Source organism: Balaenoptera musculus, chromosome 1 (genome assembly GCF_009873245.2).
Source record: "Balaenoptera musculus isolate JJ_BM4_2016_0621 chromosome 1, mBalMus1.pri.v3, whole genome shotgun sequence".
In the NCBI taxonomy this organism is placed as follows: Eukaryota; Metazoa; Chordata; class Mammalia; order Artiodactyla; family Balaenopteridae; genus Balaenoptera; species Balaenoptera musculus.
In genome coordinates this window covers 115,585,541-115,600,558 of record NC_045785.1, presented here as the reverse complement: position 1 = coordinate 115,600,558, position 15,018 = coordinate 115,585,541, and the positions used below count along the sequence as shown (strand labels likewise).

Below are 15,018 nucleotides of genomic sequence, written 5' to 3'. Positions count from 1 at the left end.
TGGGCATGGGAGCTTAATAAATACTTGTCAGATAAACAGACTTTTGCATGAACAATTTCCTTGACTCTTCTTGGGAAAAGTTTGGGGATGTAGTTGCTAATCTTGTTCTCCTTAAAGACAGTTTGCGTCTGGCAGCTTTATTTGTTTATCCTTCCATTCCCAGGCAGAGACACTGCTGTCCATGAAAGATCATGCCAGGGATTTGGCTTCAGCAGGAAACTTGCTCAAGAAGCATCAGCTATTGGAAACAGAGATGTTGGCCCGAAAGGTAAGTAGTGTTGGAATCCCACTCCTCTGGCCAGAATGGAAATGTTTGTGACTTTTCTCTCTCCTGTCTTCGGAGTCCATTTGAGAACATAGACTTGCAAAACTGAACGTAGTGTTCTCATCCATCAGTCATTATAATCAGGTCAAGTCCATGGGCTTCAGAGCCATTAACCTATTTTCATTACATTATATTGAATAGATTCTAAGACTCCAAGAAGTAGATCCTAAAAATGATCTTGTTTACTTTTTAATGACCTATGCATATAAACTCACTCTCTTCCAAAGCTGAATATCTGATCTGGTCTTTGAGAGAAAATAGAAGCTTATTTTACAGAACTACTGAAAAAAATAAAAAATAGGGGACACAGCCTGTGGAGTTGAACTATAAATACACTATGAAAATTCTATGGAGCATTCCAGTTGTATCCTAATATCAAGCATAGATGTGTCCCGGGAGCTGTAATAAACATTCAGACAGGTGTTCATTTCACACTAGAGCATTTTATATTATCGGTTTTATTGGGTAACACAGATACCCACAGAAAGGGCAAGAAGTCAAAGGCTTTCTAAGTTCAGTTTCAGGACTTGATGATATTCCCTGTGACATCACTAAGGGGCAGACTTAGAATGCAAAGAGACACAGAAGGAGGCTGTGTTCTGGGTGGGACCAGCTGAAGAATATTACCAATAGAGTAGCTTCTTCTTGAATATTTCAGTCCATCAATCTGTGTCATAATCTGCACTGTGAAAAGATAGTTCTGCTTGGAGACACAGCATTGTTCACCAAGGTCTTATTTTCCATATGGGGAGAGGAAGAAAATACAGGGGAAAACATCAGAAGGCCAAATGTATAGTTCGAATAATGTAGCCATGCTATCCATATTGCCTCTGGTCTTGCACTTATCCAATCTGAGTTAAAAGAGCATAAGGTCAAATTCATTATCTTCAAAATTGATCTATTTGACCCAGTCTTTGAACTTGAACTAGTGGTGGTTAAAGTCCAGGGTCTACTTAATATCTATACTATACTATTCACTGAGGACACTTGGGCTTTCTAGGATGCACTCGAGGACCTGAATATGTTGGCTGCAGATCTGATCTCCAGCGGGACTTTCAATACTGACCAGATTGTGGAGAAAAGGGATAATGTCAATGAGCGCTTCCTGAAAGTCCAGAAACTGGCAGCTGAACACCATGAGAAACTGAAAGAGGCCTATGCCTTGTTCCAGTTCTTCCAGGACCTAGACAATGAGGAATTCTGGATAGAGTATGTACTGCCAGCTCACGTTGCATAGATAGTCCAAGAAAATAGATAACCCACCAAACATGTTCTTATTTGATGCTGAAATGAAATACATAGTTGCTTCTTGCAGTTTGCATTACTTCTTACTCATGTCTGCCTTAGCCTAAAATGAACATTGGTTTTATTTTTCACAAATTTTTTCACTGTACGCAGGCAGAGGGAGACAAGCACGGAGGGAGTGGGGAGCAGTTCACATACATTCTGGGAAGAAAATTAAGAAACTGTATATATTTGTTTTGGATAGTTCATAGAATGTGTAATGCTCATTCTGAATGAGAGAGCTGAGCATTTACAACTTACCGGACTGATGAGATCATTGTCGTGATTCTTTCTGTATCTTGTGTATCTCTTGTAATATGCCACTGAACTTGACACTGGCATAAAATGCTGCTATGCTGCTATGGTATTATTGCTAATTCTACTTTTGTTGTAAAAAATATGATTGGAAAATCTTAGCAAATTAAATTACTTGCCCTGCTTCCACACTGCCTCATCATGTTCCTCTTCTACAAACCTGCTGATTCTTACTTGTAATCAATGAATTAGAGGAAAGAAATGTGCATAGGGCAGCTAGTAGGACATTTTTGAACCTTTTTAGAATTAGTAAGATGATATAATCTTGTCTACAAAGTCTTTTACCAAGCTTCATGGTGATATTCAAACATTTTACACTCAGAACCTATCCAACGGCCATGATTCCTATAATGTCCCTCTTTATACCTATTCTACCTAAATTAGTTACTGATACTAATAGACAAAAATAACAAAGGTCATATATGCATATATGTTTGTATATGTATATATGTAGGTGTGTGTGTCTCTAATTTTCACGTTTTTTGAAAGAGAAACATTACTGTAAGCTCTTGAGCAAAGAGGAGAAGATACACACATAGACAGGCAAAGGAAGTAATGGGAAGGCTGTTATGGCTATGCATATGGCAGAGATCAGTATGTTATTTTAATTTGTATTGCCATAAGTCAAATATTTTGCTGAAAGCCTCTGCCTCTAATTAACTTTGTGATTAATGACACCACAGTGTTCCAGAATTTACCCCCACCCCACCCCCAGCCAAACACACACTCTTAGAAAACCTTCATTTTAGGATGACGTCAGATGTCTAAAGTCTGCATTTTTTGTTTTTTCCTTGGTCTTAGGGAGAAGTTGGTACGAGTGCGATCCCAGGATTACGGGAGGGATCTGCAGGGGGTTCAGAACTTACTGAAGAAGCACAAACGCCTAGAAGGGGAGTTGGTGGCACATGAACCCACCATCCAGGTAGGAATATGAAACCTGAAAAGACTGGGATAATCTAATAGTAGTCCATGTTATGGATAAATAGGTTGAGGTTACAAAACGTGAAGGTGGCATGCCAAGGTCACACAGAGAGTTAGTTGTAGCGTTCACAAGTGTTCTCCTCCACATTTTGTCTTCCATGAATAGAAGAATCTGCATGGAAACTCATGCTCTTCCGTGGAAGGAGCACTTTTAGTCCAGGGCACAATTGCTGACAATTAGGTTACAGGTTGGGACATCTGGAAAAGCTGTACCTGAGCTGAGCTGTATGAAGAGGGCAACCTTGAGTCTTGGCTTTGCAGCAGGGTCACCCTGTGACCACGAATAATGCATAAAGCAGATCCTGGAAAGTAGCCTCATTCAAACATCAAGGTATTTGTTCGAATACTTGGTGAAGTTTAGCTTGCTAGATCTTAATGCAGCTTTCTTCATTCTCCCAGGATTGTCAGGACCACCTCGAGTACCTCCAGTTTGTAAATGAGCCAGAGGGTGTGAAGGGCTAGATAGTTTGCCAGGAAACTGTGGATAAATGGGGAGAGGTTGTGGGGTAACGTGACATGGAGGGGGTGTGTTCTTCAGAATGTGCTGGATATGGCGGAGAGGCTGGGAGACAAGGCTGCCGTGGGGCGAGAGGAGATCCGGGAGAGGCTGGATCAGTTTGTTCAACACTGGAACCAGCTCAAAGAGTTGACCAAGACTCGGTGAGTTGGGGCTATGAGGCCCAATTCTCTTCTTGGATTGCAGGTATTGGGTTGGTATTGAGAAGATACTTGAGTGCTTGCTCAGCATTTCTCCCCAGCTACCAATCTCTGTCTAATTTCTAAGTGCCTGCTCAAATGCCAAGTCTTCCATGAAGCTTTCCCCATGTACCCCAGGCAGAAATGACACTGCCTCTGTGTTCTGAATATACCTCTACTCTTGTGCTTACTTGCAGCTGTCTTTTATCATTGTCACCCTATACGTGTTATTCTTCATACCACATTGTCCCTCACATCCCCGTTTTACTTTATACATCTCCCCAGTCTTAACATTACACGCAGTGCTTAGTAATAAAAGAATGATGGGATATTTTTCTTCCTTATAACCATATAGTCCTATAGCCAATTAAAATCTTACAAGATAGTTCCACTCTGCTACATTCCCACTGCTTACTAGTTTTTTCTTATCTTTTGGGATTTACTTTCCTCTTACAGAGGGATTCGGTTGGGAGAGTCCCTAGAATACTTGGAATTCATGGAGAATGCTGAGGAGGAGGAAGCTTGGATCAGTGAAAAGGAAGTTATGGTTACCCGAGGGGATTCTGGAGACACTTTGGCTGCTACTCAGGTGAGTAACAGGCTGAATGGATCAATTTTCTTCTCTTCAATTTGAATCTTTTCTTAAGTAGTCAACATTTTCACCTGTAAAATTAGAATCTTTCTTCTGGTGGAAGAAAACTTTCAGGTCAGTTCTTAGTACACGATGTTCTTGATACTTAATATTTTTCTGCTAGATGGAATGTTTCCTAGAATTATGTAAATTTCAATGTGAAGAAATCCTTATGTATTACCTTGATCAACACTCATTCCCAAATCCAGAAAAGTCTAAGGTCACATGGTAAGTTAGAAACAATGTCACTTGTATTCCTTTGGCTCTTTTTCTGGTAAGATTGCCTTTCTGGCAAGTGAAGAGTTTGGGGAGAGGAATTTAGTGGAGCTATGCAGGAGTAAGTGGACACTCATCTAGTCTGCCAATTTAGTTGAATCATCCCTGGTGAATGGCATCAAAGGGAATCAGAATGTGAGTGGGATAGATTGTCTAGTCTTGGAAGTTTTGATTCTCACTGACTCATTTACACAGAGCTTGTTAAAGAAACTCGAAGCTTTGGAGAATGACTTCGCTGTCCATGAGATCCGAGTGCAAAATGTGTGTGCTCAAGGAGAAGACATCCTGAGCAAGGTGAGCTGCGCTAGGGGTTCTGGGTCAAAAAAGGATTTTCAAAAAGGGATTGGCCCAAATGTAGAATCATGAGCAGTGCTAAAATCATACATAGAACTTTGATAATCTCTTCTAAGCTGCTTTTTTGTTATTGTTGTTATTGTTTCAGTAAATAATTATTTATTCAATTTCTGTTTTCTGGAAGATTTTTTTCAAGTTCTTATAGGTACACTTTTTAGAGTTTTTGAAAAATCATTTGTTGACACTCTTACTCTTATCCTCTGCAGAATATGGCCTTTAAAAATATCTTATACGTGACTTGCTTTGGTCATAGAGTATTGTAAGAATGTGAAGAAATTTCTTTGCATGCCTCTAGAGATGAGGACCCCACTGAAACCTCTTTGTGATTTGAGAACTATTGTTTTGTTTAGCTGCCTGTTTTAACAGAGGCTTAGTGATCTAAATGCTGAATCCTAAAGAATACAAAAGAATCCTAAACAAAGATGACTCTGTACCTTCGAGATGCTTATGCCAACTAAGAAGATCACACTTATATGGACAAACATGAGAAGATTGTCCAAATGCTGGGGTAGAAATAATCATCTGGGCGGAATAGATATTATTCTATTATAGGTGAATAATAGAATAATTTCACTAGACCTAGAAGAGAGTAGCTATATATTTGGAATGGGAGAGATGAGAGCTTTTTAATAGTACTAAAGAATTCACATTTCTGTCCCTGGACACTCATCAGTATATCTGTCTCTCCTCCTTTCGACCTTGGTGTTACAGGAGGAAAGTCAGCATAAAGAGAAGATTTCTACCAAGATAGAGGCTCTAAAAGAGAAGGCCCCTTCTCTGGCCAAGGCAATGGCTGCTTGGAAGTTACAACTGGAAGATGATTATGACTTTCAGCAGTTCATCTGGAAGGCTGATGTGGTTGAGGCCTGGATAGGTACGACATGTGAGGGCCAGAGTCTTAGGTTTGAGAAACGCTGACAATTCCATTTATAGAATGGATCCTGGGGCTCTGTTGCTTACCATGGGAAGAAAGATGCTCCCTTCATTACTCCTATTCCGTCTGGACACAATTACAATTACACTCACACATGTGCAAACACACACATGCCCACACACACACAAACACACAGAGACACATGCTGAGGGGATAACTAAGTACTATAATTCCAGAGAACATCTTTTTTGGAAACTGGTGATTTCACATGTGATATTCAGCAAGATAGGGCCATGGCAAAACATTCTAGGCAATAAACTGTGTGCTTGATTTACTTATAATTTATGTCTAGTCTGCAGTTTTCCTTATGAAACATTCAGAAGTCCTCTTGGCTCCAGCTCGGTTTCAGTCAGTTTTATCCTGCATAAGTCTAGAAAAACAATTCACTGGACCCTACACCCCCCATATTCCAATGAATCATCTGTTTTGAGAGTCAGGAGGCTCTCTTGTGGCCTATAGTAAATATTCCTTTTCTCTTTACCAAGGCTGATACAAGACCAACTCTATTTCCCTTCTTATTAATTATCTTTGCTCTTCAGCTGAGAAAGAAACAAGCCTGAAGACCAATGGCAATGGCGCAGACCTCGCTGCCTTCCTCACTCTCCTGGCAAAGCAGGTGAGAGCAGGGTTGCCTTGTTGATAGATGCCCATGAAGTCCAAGACCCACATCACACAGAAGCTTCACAGAGGATTATTTCATTCCTAAATTTGTGGTTTTACTGTCTGTAGGACCTGTAATATTGTTCCCCTTTCCTTCGTGATAGAGATAATTTGCTAGTTTTCTCTCTCTCATCAGTCTTGCCAGTAGGTGTTCATTTTTATTAGAGAACCAACTTTTGGCTATATAATTTTTCTCTGTTGTATCTTTGTACTATAGTCCATTAATATCTTTTTATATCTTTATTATTTTTTAACTTCCTTTGATATTACTTGAGTTTTTTAAATTTTAAGATAGATATTGAGGTTGTTAAATACTTAACCATTCTTCTTTTCTAATATAGTGATTTGAGGATATACATTTTCCTCTAAGTAAACCCTTAGCTGCATCTCACAAATTTCATATGCTATTTTTGTTATCATTCAATTAAAAATGTTCTGTTATTTCTAACTTAATTTCTTTTTTGACCCATTGGTTATTCTGTCATTTATTGCTTAATTTCCAAATATTTGGGAATTTTCTAATTATCTTTTTTGACATTTATATCTGTTTTATTTAACTGTACTTTAAAAATACAATCTATATTATTTTAGGAGGTCTATATCCAACAAATGGTCTCTTTTAGTGAATAGTCTTTGTACAATTGAAAAGAATGTGTATTTTGCAATAATGTATATTACCTATCAGATTTTGTTACTTATGTTGTTTAAATATTTTATTTTTATATATTTTAAAGCTAGGTTAAAAGTTGTGTTGACATTTAGAATTATGAAATAATCTTGATGAATTGATTCTTTTAATTATGAAAAGTTTCTCTTTCTCTCCAATGACACTTTTTTTTAACACTTCTTAAATTTTTTTTCATATATTAGTATACTATACCAATTTTCTTTTGTTTACTGTTTGCAATATATATCTATTTCCAACCCTTTAAAAAATATTTTTATGCCTTTATATTTCTTATTTTTGTTGTTGACTTGGTACATTTATAAATTGCAAAATGGTTACCACTGTAGCATTAGCTAACACCTTCATCCTGTGACATAATTACCATTTCTTTTTTAAGGTGAGAACATTTAAGATCTACTCTCTTAGCAACTTTAAAGTACATAATACAGAAATATTAGGTATAATAACCATGCTATGCATTAGCTCTCCAGCACTTGTTAATCTTATAAATGGAAGTTTGTTCCCTTTGACCAATTTCTCCCCATTTCCCTTACCTCCCAGCCCCTGGCAACCACCAATGTACTCTAAGTTTGGCTGTTTCTCTAAGTTTGGCTTTTTTAGATTCCACATGTAAGTAACATTATACAGTATTTGTCTTTCTCTCTGACACTTATTTCATTTAGCATAATGCCCTCAAGTTTCATCCAATTTGTTGCAAACAGCAAAATTTCCTTCTTCCTCATGACTGAATAATATTCCATATGTGTATATCACATATCTTCTTTATCTATTGTTCTGTTGATGGGCACTTAGCTTGCTTCCGTATCTTGGTTACTGTGAATAATGTTGCAATGAACATAGAAGTGCAGAGTGTCTGTATGTCTTAGATGTGTCTTTTATAAATATCATATAGATGAGTATTGATTTATTATCTATTGATGATTTTAATGGAGTAGTGAATCCATTTACATTTAAAGTAATTAATTCATGAGTTTTATTTAAAGCTATAATTTAACACCTCCCCTACTCTATCCCCTATGCAACCCCACTTTTTTCAGTAATGATTCAAGATGTGATTTCAGTTTTCCTGAGGACTAGCCTTTTTTAGTTTGCTCTTAAACCTAGGGCCTTTAGAGGTTTCAACTAAACCTCTTTCACTAAGTCTGCTCCTACTTGATGTGTCCTGATCTCAGCACTGTGTGACTGCAGAAAACTCTTAGATTTTAGATTCTTTAGACTTTAGATTCTTTAGATTTTACATTCTTAGCTGCTGTTTTCTGCTTGACTTCTAGGACTTGTGTTTAGGAATCTATAAATACCCTGAGGGGGACATACAGGGAGATTATTGAGCCTCCTTTTCTGCAGCTCCCTTTTCATGATTTCCTCAAACCGTGGATGACCCAGTTTCCCAGAACTCCAATTTTTGTTCCTTTAGTTCCATGAGATGATCATAAGATCTGAGCATCTGCTTCCTCCACTACCTCACCCTGTACAGCTTATACTTCAAAGGGAAAAGTGATAGAGAGTATTACTCTTAGTTTGCTACTATTTCCTTCTCCCTGGAATTTTGATCCCTCAAGTTATAGCTACCTGAGTTGCATTCTGATCCCTTTCAAACAGCTGATTTTTTGTACTTTTATCCAGCATTAAAAGTTGTTCTCAAAGGGAGAGTTGGTCAAATACATACCACCCTGTTAAAGCTGGAAGTGGAACATCCTGAATTTTGTGATTCTGATATCATTTGCACACACACACGAAAACACACACAATCATTTGTATAACTGGCACCTGTATAAGGTCTTTTGTTAGTTTGCATACTTCCACGATTTCTAGTAGTGCACTACTGCTAATTAGAATGTCAAATCTAATAAGTGATATAAAAGAGTCTTAGAATGTGAGCCTTAAGAAGGATTTAGTTTTGATTTGGAAAAATTTGGAATATCACATCATGCTCCAATACTCCCTTAATATTAATTTTGTACCTAATCTAAAATCCAATTTTAAAACACTGGAATTTAACTATAATTCCAATCCCAAATGTTTACGAAAGTCTCTAAATCCTATTTCCTTTTCCTTGGGCATCACTCTAAACTCTTGTGTAGGTCCAATCTGGTGGAACCCAGGTATGAATGACCCCTTGGAATCTGCATTATTTTTCTGTTCACAGCTTCTCTATGGGTCTTTCTCAGGACACACTGCATGCCAGTCTGCAGAGCTTCCAGCAAGAGAGACTGTCTGAGATAACTGACCTGAAGGACCAACTGGTGGCTGCTGAGCACAGCCAGACCGAAGCCATTAAGGAGCGCCATGCTGCTCTGCTGAGGCTCTGGGAACAGCTGCTGGAAGCTTCTGAAGCCCACAGACAGGAATTGCTGGAAAAACAGCTGCCCCTACAGAAGGTAAAAAAAAAAAAAAATGATGAACCACCATCAGTCCTAGATTATCTGTACTTTAGCCATGAAATCCAGAAATAGATACTGGAAACCGTGTTTGAATACTATAGACATTTAAGTGAGTACATTGCAAAGAATCAGGAAGACATTTTTATGAGCAAGAAGCAATTCATTTTTTTAGATTGATAGGGAGTATTTTTTTGACTGATTTATCAGTTATCCAGCTGACTTATGATGGAAGCCAGGTGCATATAATGGAAACAGGTAGGTGAGACAAGCGATAGAACATCTTACTGTATGGAAGAACTAATACTGGCATGTAGGAGTCAAAGTTGTCCTTGTCTTTTTTTCTAACTCATATAAAAGGAATATTAGACAAGTATAACTTATGTTCTCATCTTTCCTAGCTGGGAGACCTTGCATGTGTCACTTAACATTTCTGAACCTTGATTTCTTTATCTATAAAATAGGGTAATATCACCATCATATCTGGTTCTATGTTATTACTATTAAAAGAAATAATAGATCTGAAAATGCAATATAAACCACCAAGTTCTATATGGATATAAGTTATTAAAATGTTCTTTCTAGTGGTGGCTGCTAAGGTATTGGATGTTGATGATAAAAATATTAATAGTAAAAGGAAGTCAAGATGATCAGTGAAATTACTGAGTATTTCTAGACCATAAGAAGTATTGTATTTGGCAACAAGTTAAGGTAGGGAGTTACAGGAATCAGAAAACACACAAATAAAAAATCAGACCCTTAACTAACTTCTACTCTATTGAAGGACATGGAACCTACAGAAATTAATCTTAAGTGAAAATTTAAAGCAATTAATGGGCAACTGCATATCCATATCTATATATACACACACACACATACATGTACATACACACATTCTACATAAGAAGATACTTCACGTTCTGATTCTATTTTACTTAATTTTCAAACTGCAAAGAGTTTTGTTATTTTATTTTATGATTTTAAAATCTTTGTAAAATCTTCAGTTGATACATAATATTATGAAAATAATATGGCATTATTTATAGGTTTTCATGTCCTTCTTGGGTAGGGGCAATATTAGTTTTCTCTGTGTTTAGTCTATTTTAGTGTATAGATTGCTGAAATGAATACAGAGAAAGTGTAATGGTGTAATACCTTTGTAATCTCCTTCCATTTGGGTCAATTATCTCCTCTTCAACTCCTATGTTTGGAGATGAAAACTGATTCTCATATCTGTATAACATAAATCTCTTTGAAAGTACAATCTGCTTACCCAAACTATATGATGTATTTTATTTCATTTTTTTGTTATAAATTTATTTATTTATTTATTTTTGGCTGCGTTGGGTCTTCGTTGCTGCGTGCGGGCTTTCTCTAGTTGCGGCGAGTGGGGGCTACTCTTTGTTGCGGTGCACGGGTTTCTCATTGCGGTGGCTTCTCTTGTTGTGGAGCACGGGTTCTAGGTGCATGGGCTTCAGTGGTTGTGGCTCGCAGGCTCTAGAGTGCAGGCTCAGTAGTTGCGGCACATTGGCTTAGTTGCTCTGCAGCATGTGGGATCTTCCCGGACCAGGGCTCAAACCCGTGTCCCCTGCATTGACAGGGAGATTCTTAACCACCGAGCCAACAGGGAAGTCCCTATGTGATGTATTTTAAATCTAAAACGTTTCTATTACCTACTGTTTGGGATAATCCATGCTATTTCTCTCATTTAGAAATTCAAAGTCATTCAGAGCATATGAATAACTCCAAAGAGTATTGCATGGATAAGGATACAGGTTAGAGGGTAGGAAATGGGTTTAAGCGGGGGATTCAGGCATGAGATGAGCCCTGAACAAGGTTTAGAAGGAAGGTAGGATGAGAACTCATTATATGCAAAGAGACATCAAAGAAGTGTGGTCTGCAGAAGATCAGAGGAGAGAAAGAAGAAATGCTTATCCCACAAATGATATTTTTTATTCAATCAATTATCCATTCATTCATTTAACATTTATTTGTGCATGTTTACTATGTACCAAGTAGACTTGGAACACAGACGTCAGAACAAGAAATCATGAAATCTTATCATTGAAATCTACCCTTGCCACTTTTGGAATCTTATAGCTAATATAATCCTAGAAGTCATCCAACTTCATTTGTAAGTGTTGGAAGAAAAAGAGAAAATGCTAGGATCAGGGCTTGTACCTTGAACTTTCATGTCCATCCATCTGATCACATGGTCTCCATTGGTTTTAGTTCTGCCCTCTTTGAGTGTTGGCCCTGAAAATACTTGAAGACTTTCATTTTTATTATCCTCAGTCTTCTTTTCTGCTGACGAGCTTTATCAGAAAAGATGGAGGTGTCTTTTTTTTCCCTCTATAGGCCGAGGATCTATTCATGGAATTTGCACACAAGGCTTCAGCTTTCAACAACTGGTGTGAGAATGCTGAGGAGGATCTGTCAGAGCCTGTGCGCTGTGTCTCACTGGATGCAATTCGGCAGCTGCAGAAGGACCATGAGAGCTTTTTGGCCTCCTTGGCAAGGGCCCAAGGAGACTTCAACTACTTGCTAGAGCTAGACCAGCAGATTAAGGCCTTAAATGTGTCATCTAGCCCCTATACCTGGTTAACAGTGGAGGTGCTGGAAAGGATCTGGAATCACCTATCTGACATCATCAAGGTAGGTTGGGGCAGAGCAGAGAGTTCCTCTAGCTATAGTGAGCATGCTCACTTGATATATTATCCAAGTTTGGGGACTTTTGAGAAAGAAAGAAACACTATTAATAATTATATTGGGACAGCGGTCATGCACTGAGACAATCTAAGAAAAAATTTGGAAATATGTTCACAACAGGCATAGCCCTATGCCCTATAGGTTAGAGTCTCAAGCATCTGGGTGTTGAGTGGTGATTCAAGGAAGCAAGCACGAGCTCCAGGAGATGGCTCTAAAAATAGGTTATGAGAAGTCCATGAGGTTTGTATATATCTTTACAGTGTATATACTCCAAGGCATTCTCTATTTTATACACATCTCCAAAAGTGCCTTTTTAATGTGTTTGTGTTTAATTTTTGTCTGTCTATAGTAATGCTCATTACGGAAGCTATGGAAAGTATTTTAAAATTTTACAAAGAAAAATTTCACTATAAAATCACCAGTTTCATTTGGCAACTCATTATCTTTTCCTTTAAAGCTACTTTTATGTTCATTTAAATGAAATTTCAACTGGAAAAAAATTGAGTTGAGGAAAGATTTGCTTTTGTTACTAGTTTATTTGTTACTGGGCTTGGTAACACCTGTAAGTAGTTATGGGAAGTTGCATAAGCTTCTTTCACATTTCTGAGATGAGAAGAGGTGGGCTGGAAGAAAAGTGAGCACACAGGCAATAGTATTGGAAGATAGGTGAGATTTGGAAGAAGGAAGATGTGCAGGTAAGCCTCAGAAACAGTTATTTTATTGCAAAGAAAGGTCTGCAATGTGCACATTACTATCTGTGATTTGGGGTTTTAGGAAAGAGAGCAGGAGCTGGAAAAGGAAGAGGCAAGACAGGTCAAGAACTTTGAGATGTGCCAAGAATTTGAACAGAATGCCAGTTCCTTCCTTGATTGGATCGTGCAGACCAGGTGTGCTGTGATACCCCCAAACTCATGATCCCTATGCTATACTTTCCATTTACTATAGGGATGAAATACATAACTATAGGAAGGAAGGGGAACTCTTACAGTATTTATGCTGTCCTAAAATCACCATATCCTGTCTGTGCTTTGTATTTGGAATCGACTGTACTCTAAATCAATCATTGCAAAATTGAGAAATGAGAATTTCATCTCGTTGCCCATTCTGTATTCTCTCCTAGATACTCTCACTTTTTTTCCCTCTTGCCTATAATTACAGTCTAAAAATAATAGCAGTCCCTTATGTTTGCCTTCCCCTTGTACTTTACAAAGTATTTCTATGATCCATTATCTCAACTTTCAGAGCAACCTTGAAAAGTGTACAGAGCTGATCCTATTACCACTGTTTCCAAATGTGGAAAGAAGTCCAGTAGATAACTTGACTTGATCAAGGTCACATATGTATTTATTGGCACAGCCAGAGCAGAGTACACTGTGAATACTTCATAGGAAATTATTATGTTGCTTGACTACTAAAACTGTGAAGAGAATCAAGTGAGATAATATATACTAATTGCTTTTATTAAATGCAAAATGTTCTATACATGAGAATAACATTTGTCACATCTTCTGGGGCAAATGACCTGGAAAAGAGGAAACTTAGAAGGTATAAGAAATGAGTAAATGGTCAAAGTTGGTAAACTGTATTCAGCAGGTGGGTCAGCATTGTGGAGTTAAAGTGTTGGTTTAGACAATCCATGCTACTGTTCCTACAAACACATTGACAAGGATAAATCAGACAATGAACAAAAAGAAATTCTGTATCATGGCTAAATAAAACACCTGACAGAAAGCAGAGGATACACAGCTCACCCTCCTTTGCCTCTGGTTTTGGTCCCTCCTCCCCTGGCAGCAGGTGCCCAACACTGAGCATATCACCTGACACCTGAGCCCTTCATCCTAAAGTAAAGAGATGCACAGAAGGCTCTGAGCTTCTCAGTGTGGGGGACACTTTGGGGACAGTGGGTGGAACAAGTTCATACTTTCTAGGTACAAAGGATTTAGAATGTATCATAAATCTGAAGAAAGAAGATCATTTCAGTAAACAATGCTAACATGTGATTTCACTTTTCTCTCTTCTGATTCCTGTTCTGGACCTCCATATCCAGGGATTATTTTCTGGATGGGTCAGTATTTTATGTTATCATGTTTGTTTTGTCGTATCATTCGAAATAATTAGTTTAGGAGGCCTTAGTACTAAAGCGTCTTCATCCCATTGCAATCTGATGGTCCCTAAGTAAAATGTGGGGTAAGAAAGAGAAGCAAAGTGTATATCATTCTGACCCTACACCCCAGTAGGTGAAGTCTTGCCTACATTAGGTTAAGGGTATATATCCAAGAATAATAACTAGGAGGGAAGTATGGAAGCTTTCTCGTAGGCAGAGAAGAACTGGGACAGCCTTACTTTCCTTTTCATTTGTTGCCAATAAACAGAGAGGGTTTGGTCTCGTGAAAATTTGGCATTGTGAAAATTCATTTCAGAAAGGCCATATAACTTGGAAGAACTATAGAAGTGTAGGGGTTTTGAGTTGGTCTGTTTGTGTAAAATACTGACCTCTGATATTATAAATAATGTTTTCCTCTGGTTCTTAACTAGATCTTTGCTGAAAGAAACAGGAACTCTGGAATCCCAGCTGGAAGCAAATAAAGTAAGTAATGTTCATTCATTAGCTCTAAACATTGCTGGAATTACAAAAAGTGCAAGAAAAACTACGCAAAGGAAGCTGGTGATTCTTTTAGGTAAGTCCCCTGGCCCAAAAGTCAAAAGCCTAAGGCTCTGGTGTCAACCCTGCCAACAATTTGCATTCTAACCTTTGGCCACCACTTCATGGACATGGATGCCAGTTTG

At 38.0% G+C, this 15,018-nt stretch overlaps 1 protein-coding gene across 1 annotated transcript in view; it reads left to right on the top strand.

Moving 5' to 3' along the window:
• Nucleotides 1–15,018, top strand: part of SPTA1 (spectrin alpha, erythrocytic 1) — a 64,784-nt gene that overhangs the window by 44,097 nt on the left and 5,669 nt on the right. Inside the window, exons 34-46 of the mRNA XM_036865899.1 lie at nt 164–268; nt 1,326–1,534; nt 2,726–2,846; nt 3,444–3,565; nt 4,058–4,190; nt 4,704–4,806; nt 5,569–5,736; nt 6,336–6,412; nt 9,313–9,522; nt 11,881–12,177; nt 13,006–13,118; nt 14,279–14,296; nt 14,767–14,818. Coding sequence (XP_036721794.1) covers nt 164–268; nt 1,326–1,534; nt 2,726–2,846; nt 3,444–3,565; nt 4,058–4,190; nt 4,704–4,806; nt 5,569–5,736; nt 6,336–6,412; nt 9,313–9,522; nt 11,881–12,177; nt 13,006–13,118; nt 14,279–14,296; nt 14,767–14,818 — 1,728 coding nt within the window. The remainder of the gene's footprint in view (nt 1–163; nt 269–1,325; nt 1,535–2,725; nt 2,847–3,443; nt 3,566–4,057; nt 4,191–4,703; nt 4,807–5,568; nt 5,737–6,335; nt 6,413–9,312; nt 9,523–11,880; nt 12,178–13,005; nt 13,119–14,278; nt 14,297–14,766; nt 14,819–15,018) is intronic.